Source organism: Netta rufina, assembly GCF_964035555.1.
Source record: "Netta rufina genome assembly, chromosome: Z".
In the NCBI taxonomy this organism is placed as follows: Eukaryota; Metazoa; Chordata; class Aves; order Anseriformes; family Anatidae; genus Netta; species Netta rufina.
Window position 1 is genome coordinate 71,938,226 of NC_140126.1, and position 20,266 is coordinate 71,958,491.

Below are 20,266 nucleotides of genomic sequence, written 5' to 3' on the forward strand. Positions count from 1 at the left end.
CTATAAAAATGCCACTGTTTATCACAGTGGTAACTGAATCCCAGATGCCAATTGACTTCAATCATACACTAAAGTCAAAAATATATACAATAAAAGTGCCTGAACACAGGAGTTGTCCACAATTTCAACAAAATACGGTATATACAACCATTCAAATGGTTGTATAAATTCAAGAATTCAAGAAAATTCAAGAATTCATTTTCTGTTTATGGCACTGTTTCAGCCAGTACATTAATGAAGTTACCAGGAGAACACAGTTTTCAGTAGACTTCATTCTCTTAGCACTTATGAATTCCTTTTCTTCTCTCCTGGTCTCAAGGATACAACTTGGAATATAAATCCAGTATGGGAGCTGAATTTTAAAAGGTGGGAGAGGGTAGGATACTGTATGCTGCTATCAGCATTGAAAACAGCAAAGTAAACATGAAAAGCAGCAGATCTGAGTGCAGAGAGGTTAACACAGGTCAGCTCAAACTTAGATCGCTAATTTAGTGACAAATATTATTTAACAAAACTACTTTACAGGATCACAAAGCCAAAACAGCTTGAGGAGAGCAAACTGGAATGTGTTTTCTCGTTCCTACCAAATAAACAGAATTTCTGGGTTCCTACTAGGAGGCAAAACCTTGGCCCCAGGTACATTCATGGCATGACATTCAGCATGTCCTGGGCACCAGTGAAGGGAAGGGGAAACTGTGGCTCTGCCACTTGTATGTCACCTACAGCCTTTACAGAACTGATGCTAATGCAAAAGCCACAAAGGATGAAGCCTGACTTCCAGACCTCACAAGAATTTTGAAGGGCTGGCAGCAAGAAAACACATTTTAATACTCACTAAAACAGGAAATATAATACAGCATTTCGCAACTAATGATCATAGACAATTTCTGGAATGTTAAATGAGTGTTAAAATAGTAGTATTTCAAAATACTGCTGATGTTGTTCACTGGGGTGGTCAACCTGTGGCTCCGCAGCTGCACAGAGATCACAAATAAAACAAAAGCTGCTCCTAGGCCAGTGCTGGCAGCAGGATCCTGCTCATAGTTAATCAGAAACCATCACTGGGCAAGTAAAAGTATTAACATAGGGTACAAGGGGCACCTTTTTGTGTTGCAGCTAAGTTAGCTCCTGTCTGAGAGGTCCTACACAGATTCCTGTCCCTTCCCTGGCCCCAAGCACCTGCTTCCAACTGCTCCATCCTCAGCCCCAGATTCTCCCGCAGTGCGTCCTGTTCATGGGGCTAGATGATTCAAAGGCTACTCGTGTTTTTGCAGGATCAGCTTAATTCCCACTCTGCTTGCTCTGACTGCCAAGGTCATTTGACAGCAGGGAGTCTCTACACCAACTCCAGAGCACTGGGGGCTGAGACACTTAAAGCCAAAGGCACACCCAGCCCCGTACCATCCTGCAACACAGAGGTGGGACCCTCAGGGAAAACCATCATCCCCTGCCACAGAGGGCCCAGTTTGATTGCTTCTCTTTAAAAGATACATGATGGACTCACTGTCTGTCCAGTAATAAAGCAGCTGACCTGGTGCTAAAGAAAAAGTCTTTTTGAAGAAAGCTACCATAGGCGAGACTACTGACATATGACATATACATAATTAGAAGGCAACTTTGGCATAATAATGTTTACTTGCAGAAATTCAGTGTGATGGTAGATCAGAGAAGGTAAAAAGTCCCTGTCATGTTGAGACAGCTTCAAAGGGAACTTGCTAAGTTTCAGTATCAGGGGAAAAAAGCACAACTGAAAGCCAGTAATCACTGCATGACATGAGGAACAATTTCAGTGGCCTGTAACTCATACAACAAGTGAAAAAATATTCAATAACCCAACACCTGAAAAATCAGAGGTATTTATAAATTTGAGAAATCATTTTTAGACTCCCATTTTGAAGATCCTTTGACCGAACAGTCAAATAAGTTTGTTTGAAACTCTGACCTGAGACAAACAATGGCAGTTGTGCGGGGTAACACTCTAGGTGCCTTCTACCAGACTCACAGTCAGTTGCAGGGTTATCATACACAGCATACGATTGTGTAGAGTTACATCCATCCAGGAGACTGCTTGAATACCCTGAACAGTTCTCACTCAAAAACTGTAACACTGCAACTGTAATTTATTTTTTCTTTCAATAATGGCACACTTAACAGTGAAACCATACTGTATATTAAGTAATGTCAAAGAAGAATTTGCTTAGCTTATACAATAAATTATTCTTATTTGCATTGTACATCACGAATAAATACATAATAAAAATACTAGATTCAGTTTCACTCTTTCACAGAGTTGCACTTTCAGGTTCTTAGTGCTATCATACTAGTTTCCAAATTTTGGGAGTCACTTAGCATTATTAAGTATACATTTTCATCAGAATTTCAAAATCTGGAGATAACACATCTGGTCTCAGGTCTGTCTGTAAAGGTCTTGCTTTAAAATACTTTAACTTCAAGAACAGTATTTTGACCATGTCTTCGTATTTGTTGTGGGCAATATAGCTATCAACTCTTTCTATCAAAAGATAAACATCCTTTGCTGTTCCTGTAGCAAAAATAAAAATAAAAATAAAATGATGAATCCTATTTTGTAAACTTACTCTAGAAAATTTAGCCATTCAGCACCACAGACAAGGATTAGCTGCTCCCGAAGCTGATTCAGATGTCTGTAATTTTCTATAATGAAAGGAGAGTGGAAACGGCTGACAGCTTTTGTGCTGGAAGATAGAGAAAAGCCAAACAGGAAATCAAGGTTACTAAGCAATCAGTTATACCATCTCTATGCAAAATTGGACAAGTTTTCTTATTCTCTGTAAGCCTTGAAAATATATGTTAAAAAAAAAAAAAGTCATTTTATGGTGGTACTAAGCTCTATTGATTCCAGTGATCTATACTGTGATTAAAGTGAGCAGTTGCTGCACCACTACCCATTCAAAAAGCCTTTAAAATGTTTTTCACACTATAGCATGCATCACGGAAGTATAAGTATTTCACAAAATTCTGTTTAGCAATATGCTGCACAATTAGATAAATTTTCTGTGACTGTTTGCATATACAAAAAATTACAATTAAAAAAATCACCTTAAAAAGGAAAACTATGATGAGTCTGAAATAAATGTAGTAAATACAGGCTGTCATGCACATATACTAGTTTCCATCTGGGGCACTTGCTATTTACATATGTATTTTTATTAAAGGACTCTGACGTTCGTAGGCATATTTTTATTTTTGTTGTTGTTTAATTGCCTTTTTTTTTAATTTTTATTTTTACTGCATTTTCTGATTTCTGGCTAATCTCTTTACTTCTAATACTTCTGGCATAAGTCAATAACGACATTTTAGAGTTCACCTTTGCTATGCCTATTTCTGGTGATAGATGTCTGTGTACATACATTATAACATGAAGGTGTCTGACCTGCTTCAATAATAAAACAAATGACTGAGGTGGAAAAAAAATCCCATTACATAGTTCAGTCCACCTCTCTTTAACCTACTATCAAGAATCATGATTACTTCATGTAACACTACGTTACTACATTACTACAAGCCAAGTAATACTTGTATGTATAAGTAAAATGACATTTTAAATACAATGAGTTTATTGAGATGCACAAACAGATCTTTGTACAGACACCTTTACCTATCTGAATAAAATAATAAACATTTATCATTCTGAAAGGCTTGTACCTTTGTACCTGAGGGAGGAGAAGAGGAGCGGAGGGAAAAGAACAAAAAAAATAAGAATTCCAGTTCTTCAGTTTGGTTTTGTGTGCTTTTAAATCAAACCTATTATGGCAAAAATTAACATAACAATTTGGTTTTGTTGGCTTTCAGTTTAAAAATAAAAACCACACGGAGCAACAAGAATGTGTGTGGAATTAACTGTTACACCAAGGTACTGTGTTTTATTTCTCATGTTTTAAAACAGGACAAACTTGAAAGACATTTTACATACCTACTAACCATAACCCAGCTTGATGGCACACATGACATATGGGAATTCTTGACTTCTATCAAAAACTAAAATAAACAGAAATGGAATATTACATATCACACGTAGGTATGAAGACTACAGAGTAATATTCTTCATATAACAAGAAATTTGTCTGCATTGGAGGAAAGCCATATTCGGCCTGAAGAGGATGAGCAGACCAGGAGGAACTAACGCTCTTTTTCCCCAGAAGTGAAGGTCATGACACGAACGTTTTCTACCAGTGACTCCATTCCTGAGATGTTCCTGTGCCCTGCTGTGCTGCTGTCCCTTCTCTGCTCTTCCACTCCTCCAACCACTAACATGCTCCGCTTGCCTATCAGGCCAAAAGCAGACCGAATCTATTATGCGAGTTTTGCTTACCTGATCCTGACCTAGCCATGCACCAAATCAGCACACATTTTATTTACACAGATCCTACATTATATACCACCTCTACTAAGGCTATTTCTTATCAGAGAGATGTGTCTTCCTGACTAAGGACCAGCGACTCATACTGAGACACGTTTACCTGTAACAGTTCATAAACAGGAACTCAAAATCTTGAATGTCAGCACTGTATCTACAGTACCTTATTTCAAATTTAGATATGTTTGAGGTCACAAAGAGAATGAATAGGGGAAAACAGCAGTAAGAGGCTGAGAGCACTGTAAATTACATGATGTGTTTATTATGGTATTTTATATGACTCACATTGGTTATCTTTATAACCTTCCCTGAGGTCCTAGATGTCAAAGAACTGAGGCTTTCTCAAATAAAAGAATTAACCTGCAAAATGAATTTCTAGCAGAGATTGAATTAACTCAGAATCTGATCACCTTTACAGCAAACCATCAGACTCTCATCTCACAAAGCTTTTCCACTGCAGTTAGTGTGATTTAGATAAAACATTCCTTACCTCACCAAAACAGTCAGTGATCACCTTCAAGAACAAACAAGAATAATCCTAAAACGAGCAAAAGATTCCACAAAGGACAAAATACACTAGTTCTTAATTTACCCAAGATACCCTTAAAATATTTGGTATTGTTGAAACCCTTGAATTGTATAATGCACATGAGATAATAGGACTGAAAATAGGTAGAAATAGAGATCCGCAAAGATTTGAAAACAAGCCAATTATTGCTACTGCTAGTGTTGCTCCTGATGTGCTGGTATTACATTTTTTCTGAAGTTCATCTCAAAACAACTTAATATGCTATGTTTACAAAAGGAAGACAGAAAATAATACCACATTTGTGTCTATGCTGAATGCCTGAACTCAAAACAGCCTAAATGAACATAAACAGTTCAATCGCTTGGTTTGTTTGTGTGGCTAGTGAGAAACAAGCAAAGAGACAGTGACCTCCTTCAAAGCAACAAAAGCATTAGATTTTTCACTGTCTTATTCTTAGCTCTATTAGATAAATAATTGCAGTATTAAATAAACCAGGACCAAAGCACTGCTTATGCCATGCAGGAAGCAAACATTTGCCAAATGTAGCAATTTCTCTATAAATCCTGCCTGAAACAAACAGCAAGGCTATCGTTATCTGGACAGCATTGTGTCCTGTTTAGTATCTATAACAAATTAAAGTAGAGGTCTGGAAACAAAAGATAAAATAGATATGTGTGTGACCTCACATTTTGCAAAAGATATGTGTCACCTGGAGCTTCACCAGAACTCTAACACGAACTTCACAACACATCTAAGTCAACAAACTGTGGGCTGACTCTGAAAAACTAATCATATTTTCACAATCACAGGTTTGGGGGCACACATTAAACAGAGAATAGTTTGACTTTGTTTTTCTCCATGAAGGCCTGTGCCCTAAAAAGATGTTCGGAGTGGGGAGATGCACAGAAGTTCCTTGAAGTTTCACTCTCTTCCAGAGAACCCTACTTCTGCCCGCGATAGTTGCTAAGTGTTTGCATACTACTGCATCTATCAGCATGCTACAAGAATCTAAGAATTTAACAGACAGATATGAGGAAGAAACACCTCATCTCAAAGAGGCTCTTGTTATACCTGTGCTCTGCTCCTTCCACTCAATTACCTTTCCATTACTTCCGTTCTTTTAGCGTCTTTCCTTACCTCATTGACCATCTCCTACAACCCTTTTTCTACTGCCTCTTCTGATGTCACTGAAACAACTGTACCAGATGAAATCAGGTAACAGCTACTCACAATCTCTTCTGTTCCTCTCAAGCATAAACCAAGACAGATCTGTTGGTCTACAGTTGTTTATGAGCTATGTTTATGAGGATCTGAAATTTTCTTGTCCGGTTCATGTCTGACTGCTCCCTCAGGCTCATCCCAGCCTTTAATCAATTCTTCTCTTCTTCCTTCCTCCACACAGCTGTCTTCATCTACCCCTCAAATTATCCTATATAAGAGAAAGGTTTCAAACCCTGGCTCTTCCCTTCCTCACACAATACTCTTCCCATTTTCTCTTGGACTTCAGCATTCATGCAGACAGCCTACCCAACTCACTAGCCACGTGTTTTTTCTTTTCAGTGTCCCCATCAAAAGGTATACTCACCTGATGTCTTTATCAAATGCTGCTCATTCCTCACTAATTAATATCTTTTACCCTCAGCTGTCAAACTATTTCCTCAATGCTTCTCAGTATTATTTTCCCAATTTTCCATGGATTTTTCCTTTGACTTGCTCATGTCAATTCCCAAAGGATAATGCTGAATGGTGCTACCTCACTACTCCTGTCAATTCCCCCACAAATCTGTGGGAACCTTTTCTCTCTCTTTTTTTGGACTCAACTTCTCATCTCGCTGAATCATGGCCTGTCCATACCTGCAGAGCATCTAGCACACACACAACAGTTCAGACCGCAAGCACTGCTTCTAAGAATTAAAATCAGTAAAGTAACATTTGTCATGCTTTAATACCGTTCCTCTTTGCTCATATATTTCAAATTAGAGTCTTAATCAGTACTTACAAAATCATTCTATCATTCTCCAAATTAACCTAACATTGTATTTCCGGGTTCTCTGAGAATATTTCAGCACTTAATAGTCACATAGTTAACCTCAGAAGTATGCAAGTGTTTTTACGTATACAGAAAAGAAAAGCATCACTGAAGCAAATCTAACTGCACTAATGTATTTTTATTCTTTAAATCACTAAAGTAAATTGAGTTAACAAAGTGACTGTCAGAAAACTGTTCTTCAAAGCTGTACAAGAGAATATAATCAAATGACCTCACCAAGCATCATACTAAATGAAGAGTTCTAGTTAAGCCCCAGTTTCAAACTGCTTTCTAGACAAACACAAGGATACAGTCATACATAATAGATACCATATTACCTCTTGACCAGAAACTGTAACATACTCTGCAGAAGGGTTCCTAATTTGTTTACGAATTTCCAGAAGATGTGATTGGATTTTAGACAGCACCTCCAGGATCTCTTCCTTTTTCTTACTGATGAGAGGGAAGTCTGTAAGGTCCTTGAACAGTTGGGTTTTATCCCCAGTCCTATCCGTAAGAAATATAAGATAAAATAAGAGTAAACCCAAAGATATATTCCCTATTTACTAGCTACATCTGTATTTTTATTCATTATTCTCATTTGTTTTAACACTAGATTTTTTTCCTTGTAAATACAATTTTCTGTTACTTGGTCATGGTACAAAATATTTACCAAATGCTGTCATCCACACTGCATAAACAGAAAGGCACTTTGCAAACAAGCCATCAAAGGCTACACCAGGAACCCCACCAAAAAATGTATTCAAAATTCCTTTATACTCGTGTGTTACACTCATACTTCTATACCAAATGCTACTGAGTCTTTTTTTTTTTTTTGGTCTCTTCTGAACGTGAAATCTGCAGCCTTCTGCTTATTCTTCCTATTCTTCTCTGGTCCAGAATGGCAAGAAAAGAAAGCACAATGAAGATTGTTCCTTTCTGTCTCCATCTACAATTGCTGCTCCACCCTGCAGCATCCTGAGTTCAGACAAAACTTTTAGCAATGTTGAATGGGAAGCTCTGGATAACTTATGTACAACATGTGAACAGAGATTTTTCATGGACTTAAATTTTGGCCAAATATGGGCAGATATCCATGAAGCTTGCAAGGAAAAATTCCTCCCACAAGGTCTTCCTCAAAGCAGAATGTCATCAGGAGCTTCTCAGAGGGGCCTCCTTCTTTTCATACAAAAAGATTAACCAGAGTATTTTAAATACATGCAAAACAATACTTTTATAGTCTCATTGTCAAAAATGACAGAATTGTTTTGGCTGCACTATCTTAGCTCAAGATTGAAACCTGAAACCGAAAATGCCATTCAAGTGTTTAAAATTGGGAAGCTGAACCAGCTATTAAAGATAAGGTTGTCATCAAAAATAAAATAAAAAAAAAAGTATCCGGCAAACAACGAAAAGTGAAAATCAGTGCCAAGTTAACTGGAATATATATTCGTATTTTAGTGCAAATCCAGTTAATTGCTTAAGTTTCCTGAAATCTAATATCTGGAGAGTAAGTAATTAGCAAACAAAATAATAAAATCTGAAAGTGATAAAAAAAAAAAAAGTCTTGCGTTCTGCCTACTCTGATACCCTTTTCCCTGAGAATGAATCAGCAACCGGACTCAGTGACCAGACAGGTAACATAAAACCTGCATTTTGATTTTGCATTACAAGAACATAGTTATTATATAAGTGGCAGTAAAGAAGCCATTTTGAAATACAATACTGATTTTTGGAAATGATTTTGTGCTAATTAGACCTGTTTCCATGGGAATGTGAGGAAAAAAGATCGCTAGTAGCCAGCAGCTGATGAAAACTGTCACTGTAATGCCTAGCAAAAAATTAAAGTTGACAGTTTAAATATATATTTATATTTATATTTATATATTTATTTTACATATATGACAGTTTAAATATATATGTATACATATAAAGTTTATATATATATGTATATATATGTATATATTTAAATTGTCAACTTTATAACAGTTTAAACTTTCTAACAGTTTAAATATATATTTAAACTGTCAACTTTATAACATATACTATATATATATATATATATATATATATATATATATATATATATATATATATATGTACGTGTGTATCACAAAGCTCCATCAAAAAGCCCTTGGAACAGAAACATAATTTTGGAAAGCACTACAGGACTGCACCCATAGCACATAATAGAATTAACACATGATGCATGTGCAAGTTTGTGTGCACATATAATTATATCAATAGTCACCATAATTATTATGAAAGAACGGTTTTTGAGCACAAATAATATTGTCATACTAGTTTGAGATACATTTAGGCCAAAGTGCAAGTTATTTTAGTCTTTATCTTGAATACATTGAAATACATGCATTCCGCAGACCAGTAACATCTTCCTTTTACACTAGTGTATCTCATTCTTTTATACTATTCTAGCCATCATCAGCACACTGACAGAAAAAAAAATATATATATATTAAACCTACCTACAGTAAATCCAGTATAATTAAGATAAAGTCTGTTTTGTCATAATCTGTCACAACTATAATTGGATACCATGCACCAGTAGAAATCTTATAATCCCACCTGTCCAATGGACATGGCAAATATTTCAACCCTTCTCAACTTCTATATTTATACTCTTTCCATCTATCTCTATTTCAGAAGCAAATAACAGAAGTGATGGGCTTTGATTCTGATTTTTTCAAATCTCAGCTGGAGAAAAATAAAAAAGATTTTATAAATAAAATGTATGTTTATTTTTAGTCTGTTGGGGAAAAAGAAGATCAAGACTGTGCTGCCTAAATATAACTAAACACTAAAACTATATGCTGCATATTTCATCAAAGAATCACTAGGTATATCAATTAAATCTCATAGTAATTCACAGAAGAAAATGGTCAAAGTTGAATGAAAATTTCTTATAGCAGGGAAGTTTAGGACGATCTGAACATAAAGCTGGGTGGTATTCATGACGGGTTCAGAACATCCTTTGAACAAACATGTCGTGTAAACAAAAACTACACTGAAAGGAGACAAGAAGACTGCAAAGTCAAGTGCTCAGGAAGGTTGGCTGTGCAAGCCAGATTGCCCTTGTGTCTAGCGCCATGAGAGAATGCTTTTCATATGATTTTATACTATTTTGTTCTGAAAAGCATTGAGTTTTACTGGCCCCAAGATATTCTTCCTAAAACCTGTCCCTGACAGGTTATCACACATCCCTGACTTACTGAAGCCACGTTCTTGCTTCCAGATTCCACATAAGCCTAAAGCCTTAAGCCTCTCGCCTTCTTCCTCCTGTGTAAAACCAGGGTCTACGGTAACAACTGAGGCAGCAGTTCCTAATAAGCAGTACACAATAAATTATTTTCAGACAATCTCCATTTTATTGTATATTCATCTTGATTTCTTTGTCTATCATTGCTTTTTCTTGGACCAGGGAAGGACAGAATTAAGACAAAAGGGCAGACAGCCTCCATGCTTTCAGCTCTCCTTTCCAAGACTACAGAAAGGCAATTACAGGGAAAAGCCTGAACACACCTGGAGCCTGAGGTAGTAGCTCATTTAGTCATTCTCCAGAGAGTGCATGAACAGGGCAGTGACCCCATAAATGCTATGAGGGGATACAAATCCCACAGGCTACGTGGAGTCTTCAGAGTTATTAAACTCCATATTCTCTGTTATTGGTGAGTATGTAAAGAGATTTAAAAAACAGAGAGGGGCTCAAAGCTAGTAAAAGGCATATTCCTGGCAGCAGAACAGCCACTCTGTTAAATGTCAAGTCTCTCTTCAAAAGGAATAGCTTCTCTATTAAAAAATAAATAAATAAATAAGTTGTTAAGCAAATTAACATGAGCAAAACATATTTTGCTCTAAATTCATTCCCCAAAACAACTGAAAAGTTTTTCAAAAATTATTCAGCCGGAGGCAGACACCCACGGGGCAAAATACTTGCTCACCTAGTTCAGAACCTCTGCTTTAACTATAAGCAACCTGTGCATGCATAAATGTAAAAGCTACAATATAAAACTGAGGTGTACTAAAACAAGATGCATACTTCACGTAACTGAATACATTCAGAAATCCTACGAGGCACAGAAGATTCACTTGTTTTCTCTACTTACTTGGCTGCTTCTTCATTAAGAATCTTTAAATAATGTTTTACTGGGGAGAGAAGTTCTGGGATTTCCAGCAGTGTGTTTTGTAACAGAGGCGTTTTCACATGAGAATGTATGACTGGAACAAGAGCTTGAATTTCCAAGTCCAGACGAGACAAGGTGCTGACTATCAGGAAGAACTCTTGGGTTGAACACTGCAAAGGGAAGCAACATCTATATCATTACTATGTATTATGATGTATTACTTTCATTAAATCCTACTGTTTTCTGGCTTTTTTTAAAAAATCACACAAAATACAGTTAAGGCATATGCACAGTAATGCAACTGCATAATCTTACCACATTCACAAAGTTAATAAAATATGCTAATTGTCTTAACCACTGTCTTCAGGAATCAGTCAAGAGCTGATCTCCATTACTGTGACTGCTGGATGGAGATGTGTAACACGTACACGGTACACAAAGAGCAGAAAAATAGACCAATAACATGTAGATAGTAAATAAGCATGCTGAGTGATTTTATGAATACCACAATCTGTCCATACAGGCCTGTGCCTCTACATCTGAATCCCTAAGCTGTAGCTTTGGCAAGAGAGGGTTTGGAAAGACAACGCTGGGCACAGGGAGAATTTCGGCAAAGCAGCACAGATGAGAAAAGAAAGAGGACATCAGAAACCACTGCTTAAAGTGCTTGCAGCTATTGCCAGATTCAGGGTCTGTCTGGTTGTTGCCAGGTCTATGTGACAAGTTGGACCTATCACAGAGATCCCAGTGACTCCATGGGATGGGGCCCCACCTGCACATTTTTGGGTAAGGAATTGAGAATAAGGAGAAAACACTAACCCAGTCTTCTTTCATCCTCTCCTCACTACAGAGGTATGAAAGAGATTTTTCTATCATTTCCTTCAGGCAGTTGGCCAGGGTATCATCAAAAGGAAATCTCTCAGAGTGCAGCCAACAACACAGAGTGCTTTCAGAGCTTGCTCCATGATACCCACGAAAAAAAAGCATCAGGTTCTTTAAAGCAACTTCTCACCGAAATCAGCGACTTGTAAAAGAGACACAACTTGAACTCTTCTCTTTCTCTCTCTCTCTCTCTTAAAACTATTAATATTACTCGTGATGCAGCTCAAATATTTTGCTGTTAGATTCTTAATGCTCCTCTGTGTCAGCACTGTTTGTTACTTTTGGCTCAGCTTCAGGAATCAGCTGTCAGGGACAGGGTTTTGCTTGCAGTTCACAACTCTGACAAAACAAATCACCTCCTGCCACATTCCCCCTTCTCAGCTCTCCCATTCAACACAACACCCAGTCACCTACATGCCCCATTGATAGATTAGGTAATGCTGATTCTCTTTGGAATTTTTATTTATTTCTTTACCAAAGTAAGTTTGCATTTGTGCTACACCACATTTGCCTATCAGATGGAAACACAGACCTCTGAGACACAAAACCCCATCACATCCTGGTTACTTCATGGGGACTCCAGGGCATTTCCATTTCAGAAGATTTGGAAAAAGAAAAATGTCCATAAACAACTATGTTTATATTTTCTTTCCTTTTACTGATGCGTAGAAACATTTCTGGTTCGGTCTGAACTTTTCCCACTGGTCAGCTGACAACATGAAAAGAAAACACTTTACCTCCCTCATCCACCCTGAGGAGGCAAGGGAGGGCACAGGATATGCTGAATGCAAAAGTGCTTTTATTATAATATTCTTGGTACACCACAAATGTTGCTTCCTTCTTTACAGACATTTCTCTCTTCTCACCGGGCAGTAGTCTAGAGTTTCATTCCTGGTCAGTATTTTTTGGTGATTAGCACACCACTTATTAAGGAACAAGTAGGCTTCAATGAACTATTTCATAAAGCATCTACTTTTTTTTTTTTTATTTTGTCATTTCTTCTCTTTAAATTCCTCCCCAGAGGTACATTTTTGTTTCTTGTTCCTTCCCACATCCTTATACGAGAACTAAAGTAATTCTCTCATCTATTACACTGAAGTTATTTGTCCAGAGCTACTTTTGTAACCCACACATGGCAGCAAGCATTAACAAAAATGCTTGTCTGGAAAGGAACAATCTCTCTTCGTCCCCACAGACACAAACCCCCAAAATAAGCTTGCTCTATAATGTTTATTAGCTCTTTGAAACATGAAGAATGTCTAAACGCAACCTTCTGAAAAATCATAAAACATAATTATAAAACAACTTTAACTCTCTTCTCATGAAATACATATCACACCTGCAACTAGAGGTGGAAGAGTGACCCCCATGTGGTAAAAACACAAAATAAAGAGCCTTAAATCTGCAGCCTTGGCAATCTGCACTGGATGCTGAAAATTTAAGTCTCAGACCAAAATAAGGTTGGAAAGAAAATAATTCCTAAGTTAATTGCAGTGTTCGGGGATGTCTGCGTTATCTTGGAGATTATTAAATAAAAAAAAACAACAAAAAATCCTTTCTGGACATTTAAGATGCGCTCCATCACAGGAGTAAGCAATGCGACTGAAGTTACCGTAACGCCAGTCAGCCTCTGTTAGATACTCTCCAACTGGACTGAAGTAGGGATGTTCAGCTACAGAGCCAACTCATCACTTTTTGGAAAACTTAAGTTCGTATTTGTTTCATATCCATGTAAGTCTGAGGCAGAAGAGACCTACTAAGTGACTTCCCTGCAACTGCTCTATTTTTCTGCAAGTATTTTCTTTTTGTCTACTCTTGGGACATCAACATTTCAAGACGCTATGTGGTGCCGCTCCTTTCATAAACTAATCCACAAAATCTCATCATGTAAAAGTTTTTATCTGATAAAAATTTCTCTTCCATTAAATTAATCCAAATATCTCTAGTTTCACTCTTTTGTATTACACTCCACAACCAGTTATTACACAACTCCACTCTCTCTTTGCTGTTAAGACCCTTCAAATATCTCTAAACCTGATGTTCTCCTTTAATCATCAATTTAAGCAAACTATAATCTTTTAATCTTCCTTCATAAACAAACCATTATTCAGCTTCATGAAAACTTACTTTTTCCCCCATGCTTGTTGCAATTTATCAACATCTTTCTGATAATCTGGAACTTGCTGAATCTGTCTTATAAAAACTATGACAACAAAATAAAACGAAATAATAAAACAGTAAATCTGTCCATGGCATTTGAAGTGAAAGCACAAAGGAAAGGTCTCAAAAACTAAACAAATGATAAACCCAGGCTTGGACTCAAAGTCAAAGTAAAATACAGTACGACTGACTGCATCATCATCATCAACCTTGATGTATGTAAAGGATAAAATTCTGTAAGACTGCCCTTGACTACAAAGTGTACTCCTCAAGGATACAAAGGCTGCCGCCCTGTCACACTAAATTTGTAGTAGATTCCTGACAGCAGACACCATTAGATGATTCACAGGAGAACAATGTCCAGAAAAATAAAAAAGAAAAAAAAAAAAAGAATGGGCAAATATGGGCAGTAGGAAATAGATCAACTGCATGGGTTTGTTTGTTTTTTCAATATCATTCCTTAATTAAAAAAAAAAGTTTTTAAAAAAGTAATCAAACTGGGAGTTGGCAACTTAACTAGCACACTATCTCTGAGAGGGTAGAAAAAGGAAAAGATTTAAAGAATATACGAGAACACCTGCCTGAGGTGTTCCAGTAAGAGTCATGAGGCTGGGGAAGGTGAGGTTTCAACAAGAAGAGAAAGCTGGATTTCAAGGTACTCTCGCCCACAGAGGAAGCAGGGAGAGAAGAAAACAAAACAAAACAAAACAAAAACAAACAAAAAAATAAAATAACAAGAACCCAACCACCACAATATATACGTGTACTTATAAAGATAAAACAGGGGTCCTGTACAAAATGCACCATAAACAACCCCGGGAGCTATCACGAGATTTCTCAAAGGGTGCTTAATAAACATGCTGAAGTTACCTGCAGGAACTCCGCTAAACTACACAACCTCACTGTTGTGTAATGGGTTAAAATGTGTTTTATTCTAGTATGAGCTACAGTCTGCAGTACCTTTGGAACACGGGAAATTCAGCGTGCTTAACTTAAAAAAAAAAACAACAAAACTTTGCCGAACACATTCCCAAGAAAGAAGGTGAACATAACCCTTTTGCGCTTATTCAGAGCATTGTTGTTTCCCCAGCTTGATTTCAGTAACACAGCAGGACTTTGCATCTAAATTTTAATGGTTCCAATGCAGAACAAAGCAAATAGATAACTTGGAACAGACGCACAGAAATAACTCTGAGAAGCTGAGCTCCATTAAAGTGGGAGTAGTTCAATTTAAAACCTAAGTAACCTTACAAAAGAAATATGCAACTGTGTTATAAATTAGAAGCTTTTAAAATGTAGTTAAATGGTTTACATAAAGCAGGATTAATAGCCTTGCATTCCCTAAAGATTCTCACATGCATATTCAATGATATTTTTGAAGTCTAATTTTGAAATGCCCTCCACGATAGCTACAGCTTCTCTGGCACTAGTAAAATAAACTCAGAGCTGACAGTGATGTCAAACAATAGTTTCAACCAGCACTTTCTCAAATTGTACCGAAAATGGTGTGGAGGCCACCAAAGAGAACACATGGAAGATACACAGCGGTATGTTAGGTCCTCACACCCTTTCAACAACAACACTAAATGCAATTTAGCTTTATTTGCTTTAGTAAAATTGTTTCCAGCAGGTCTGAAAGGGTGTCACAACCACCTACGGCTGACAGCCATTGACCACTCCAAGTTCAAAGTATTTTGAATTAAACAAACAGGAACTGAAAAACGCAGCATCCATTTTCCACTCATTTCAAGCTGTAATAACTACCTTTAAGTTTTTAGTAGAGTGGGTGTACTATTTTTGCTGTACTAAGGTTACTATGTCCCCCTTTTAGGAGATTGTTTCTATTAATCGGCTTAAGGTGGAACAATTTGCTCAAGTCATCATTTAGGGCTGCAAATCTAAAAATATCAGTCATGCAATTTCTTTAGAAAACTGCTTCTCATTTTAAGCTATGAGGTGCACGCTGCTATGGTAGAAGAAAATGTAAGAAGAAATTAAGACATGTGTAAGCTAAAGTCAATAACATGCTATAGGTGAATTTGTTCTCAAATTTTTACACATACAGTAACTGATTTAATGGACATATATAACAGGTGGTGATTTATTAAGAGAAAAAAAATCCCAAGATATACAACAGTTTTCTCTAAACCATCAGGATACTAGAATCTTCTGAAAATCACCCACTCTTTAATGAAACATCAAACGTGGCTTCCAGGGAGGGGTACATTTTCAGCATCATTCTGGTCGATGAGCTTATGTGAAAGATTTTATAAACTTAGCGCCGAGCTGAGCAGCACCCTTGTCCTCTGAGGAGCCTGAGCATGACAGTGAAGAAGCAAACTATTCACTGGAAAGCTGAAAGGCAAATCTCACAGGGAGGCTGGAGGCAGCCAAGCAGCAAACAGCCCTCTTGTAACAACTGCCTACTTTATTTTGCACAGGTTAGCAGCCTGATAAATGGGCAGCAAAGTTCAGACACTGATGCAGAATTAAACAATTTTGTTTGTGTTTGTTTTTTGTTTGTTTGTTTTTCTTAACTGCAGCAATTTGTAAGGAACTCAAAAACAAGGACACCCTATGGCTGAGGTTAGGAGCAGAACATACTGAAATGACATTTTATTACACACCCTGGCAAGGTTTGATTGACTTCACTTCTCATGCAAGACTTCAATGAAACTGTTTCACTTCAATGTGTTCTATAAATTCCGTGGCCATTTGTTATCATGACTGCTGGCCACTTTGGTGACTGAGCTTCAGTCAAAAAGTAATGTTTATAGAGCCAAGGGTACAAATAAGATAAACACTTACGGATCAAGTCTCTATAAATATTTATCTTCTGAAACACAAACCCACTGCATGAAACTAGCAGGCAACGTTGGAGCGGCCCTGTGAGACATGTTTCTAAAAGTATTGATGGCATTTTTGTTCCGCACTGGTTTTTAAACTTAGTCCAGCACAGAGCTCTGACGACTTTCTCGCCATTCTGTACAATCCAAAGCAAAGGTAAGCAGCCATCACCTTAACTGAGAGGAAAACAAATTGCAAGACCCTGCCATTCCTATCTCCCACTGTCCTGAGATGCAGGTAACAAAGAAATGCATGTCACCTAATTTTTATTTTATTTTTTTTTTAATTTTTTTGAAATTACATAGTGGTTTTCTCCAGGAGCAACAGGTTGGCTGAACTTGTAAAGGGAAACAGGCACCTTGAGCCAATACATCTTCCAGAAGGATCCAGCTCTGCATCAGCTCTGGGCACAACTCAGACAAAACTCTTTGACACTTCCTTTTCTCATTTGCCTTTTGAAGTCCATTACTGAATGCTATCAAGAGGTCTTTCACAGAGCTCATCTCCAGCTGTCCTTTTCTTACCAGAGACAGGTAAAGCCATTTTGTGGTTACTAGTATTTCTGTCTGGGAAGATGTCAGGTGCTGGAGCTGCAGGGACTAAGAACACCTAGTTCTTGTATTAATTCCACTCTCCGTAGCAACTGTAACATTGCTCTTGCCTCATTCCCATAATTATCATCCCCGTAATTCCTTTCTAGGCTGGGGCAAACTTGGGGCTGGTAATACCACCTCCAAGGCAATACCTAATTTCCCCTCCCCTCCCCTTTTGTACAAGAATGTTGTTTTTCTGGGCTGCTCGTACCTGGAGTTAGACCAGCAACGTTTTCTGGTGGTTTGGGATAATGGGAGTTTGTGGAAGGTCGTATTAGTAATTGCAAATCTGAATTACACTGCCAGATAAGAATCATCAATGGACCTATTCAAAAAATTAATAGTCAGACCAGGAAAACATACAATGATGACACAATACTTATTTACCAGAGGAGCTTCTATAAGGATGTTTTGCCTTGCAAAGTTGGTTCCATAACACAGCACTGTTTTGCCTTATTGTTTTTTCTGTCTCCTCCAGAGGTTACTGATACAAAGTACGCCACACAACACAGGTTCTGCTGTGGCTGATCTAAATGAGAGATGTTTAGAACAACTGAGACAAGTCAGCCACCCCTGTACACTTCAGGGGTGTCCCTTAGTGAAACATGCCTTCTTAAAAACTAGCATCACCGGAGTCCAAAGAGCCTGAAAGATGAAAGACTTGTCAGATTTGCCATTTTTCTTTTTTTTTTCCAGCAGGTTCTCCAGCAGAGCTGGAATTCCTTTAGTTAAGATATCAGTGTGCTCTGCTGAGAGTTTTGTATCCCTTAATAGGAATGAAAATGCAGAGGGGGAACCTCATGTTGAGCATGTGGGAGCTGGACATCTGGAGTTAACAGGATTGGAAACACTCCTAGTGGGAACTGAAACTGTGGCATTCATTCGATATTCTGAACAAAAAAAAAAAAAATAGTCAAGAAAACCAGTTACTTCGTGTTCCTGAATATACATGTACTTTGCAGAGACCTTGTTTCAGGCTCATATTCACTGTCTGCCTGGACTTCAGAATCTGTTTCCAAGAGTCTGTTTTTGCTTCTTTATTCAAAACAGACCCTGTCTTTCAGGGACACTGTCATTTCAAAGTCCTACAGATCTCCATGAATTACTCAGTGCTTAGGGCACTCTCCATCATGTCTTGCAGCGGGTAACAAACTAGATTTTTACCAAGGAAAGCTAATTCAAAGGCAAATGGCAAATCACATGCTCGGAACAAGAATACCCTTTCTTCCTTCCCCCCTGTTCACCCTTCCTAACAATTCTGCTGGAGCACTTCTCTGCTCCTGCAACTTCCTTCCAACATCTGATTCATGAAACACCCCACTGTGGCTGTTGATAAGACAGCCAGCAGTTTACATGTATGTCACATGAAAACTGAGGAACTCTGAACGGTTCCACCTAAACGCTGACTTTAAAGCTGAGACGGGTAATCAGCCCTACAACAGGAAGGGGTGACAACTGGAGAAACAGATACAGACCAGCATACACACACACAGAAAAGAAAGAACAAGAGAGCAGTGGAGGAATGACAATGACAGAATGTTGTGAAATACAGATGCATTCCTACAAACCTTACTACACATCACTCAACCTGAAATGAGTTGAACCATTAAAAAGTGAACTAACTCCTGAAGAGTTATTTTGAAAAAAAAAAAAAATTGTAATCATGTGGACACTGCACATTTTAGGGGATGACAAAGTTGGCGCACTCTCCCTCTTTCCATACACTGCATTATGGCTAGACATTCGTTGAAATACACAAGTCTGTCCACGTGCCTAACACAGTAACACCTGAGGGCCTTGAAAAGAACTGAACTTCAGATTTTCAGAGAGATGAAGCCTTTGTGCTGTACCATCCACAGAAATTACAACTTTGCTCTCCTACCCACCTATTCCTTTATCTAAAACAAACTGTCAAAACCTCTCAATATAACAGTGAAATAAAAGAACATGAAGTACTGCACAGGTGCTATTAGCACATTAATCTGCTTCAGCTAAGAACTGCCTGTGTCTCATTACAAGTAATTCTTATTAAAATGTGCAAGTGAGATCCAAATTACAGAATTTATAAACAAATTAACATTCATCTGAAAACAGCTAACTACAGTCAAGTGGTTTCACTTGCAAGTGTGATTTTAGGTAAGCACACAGACTGTAATGCATTGTTTTAGATGGAAAAAAATCAATGGCACAAGGATCTACCGCATCATGTCCTCTCAATAAATCCAGTGACTAACGCATTAACACCATAGATGTTTTTCCTGATAGCATCAGCAATACAGTGTATCTGTTCTCTAACCCTATTAAGACATTTCTTCTTCAAACAACATACCACTGGTAACGTACAAAATAACAGAAGAGTCTACCATAAGGCAAAAATCATCATTATAAACTTGTATGCCTTTATTATGTCAGCTTCAGCCTGGCTAACAAGGAATATTTTTAAATACACACACAAACACTATGGAAGTATATTAAGATAGAAACACGCCATTTAAAAAACAATAAATTACGATAATTATGGGTATACCTTCTTGTGGAAAACACTGCAGAGGCCTCTCTCTATATCTGGCAGCTTACAAAGAAGATTCTGAATCTGGCCAAACACGCTGGATTCTGACAGGAGAATTTCAGACACAGCATCAAGCCGGGCATTTATTTCACTGTAAGACAATAATCATAAGAGCAATG

The 20,266-nt window shown here is 37.6% G+C and overlaps 1 protein-coding gene across 1 annotated transcript in view; it reads right to left on the reverse strand.

Moving 5' to 3' along the window:
• Window positions 1-20,266, reverse strand: part of MSH3 (mutS homolog 3) — a 111,516-nt gene that overhangs the window by 34,603 nt on the left and 56,647 nt on the right. The window contains exons 13-17 of the mRNA XM_084305216.1: window positions 20,106-20,238; window positions 11,079-11,266; window positions 7,293-7,461; window positions 3,953-4,017; window positions 2,598-2,714 (exon numbers count right to left, since the gene is read on the reverse strand). Of these exons, the coding sequence (XP_084161342.1) occupies window positions 2,598-2,714; window positions 3,953-4,017; window positions 7,293-7,461; window positions 11,079-11,266; window positions 20,106-20,238 (672 nt within the window). The remainder of the gene's footprint in view (window positions 1-2,597; window positions 2,715-3,952; window positions 4,018-7,292; window positions 7,462-11,078; window positions 11,267-20,105; window positions 20,239-20,266) is intronic.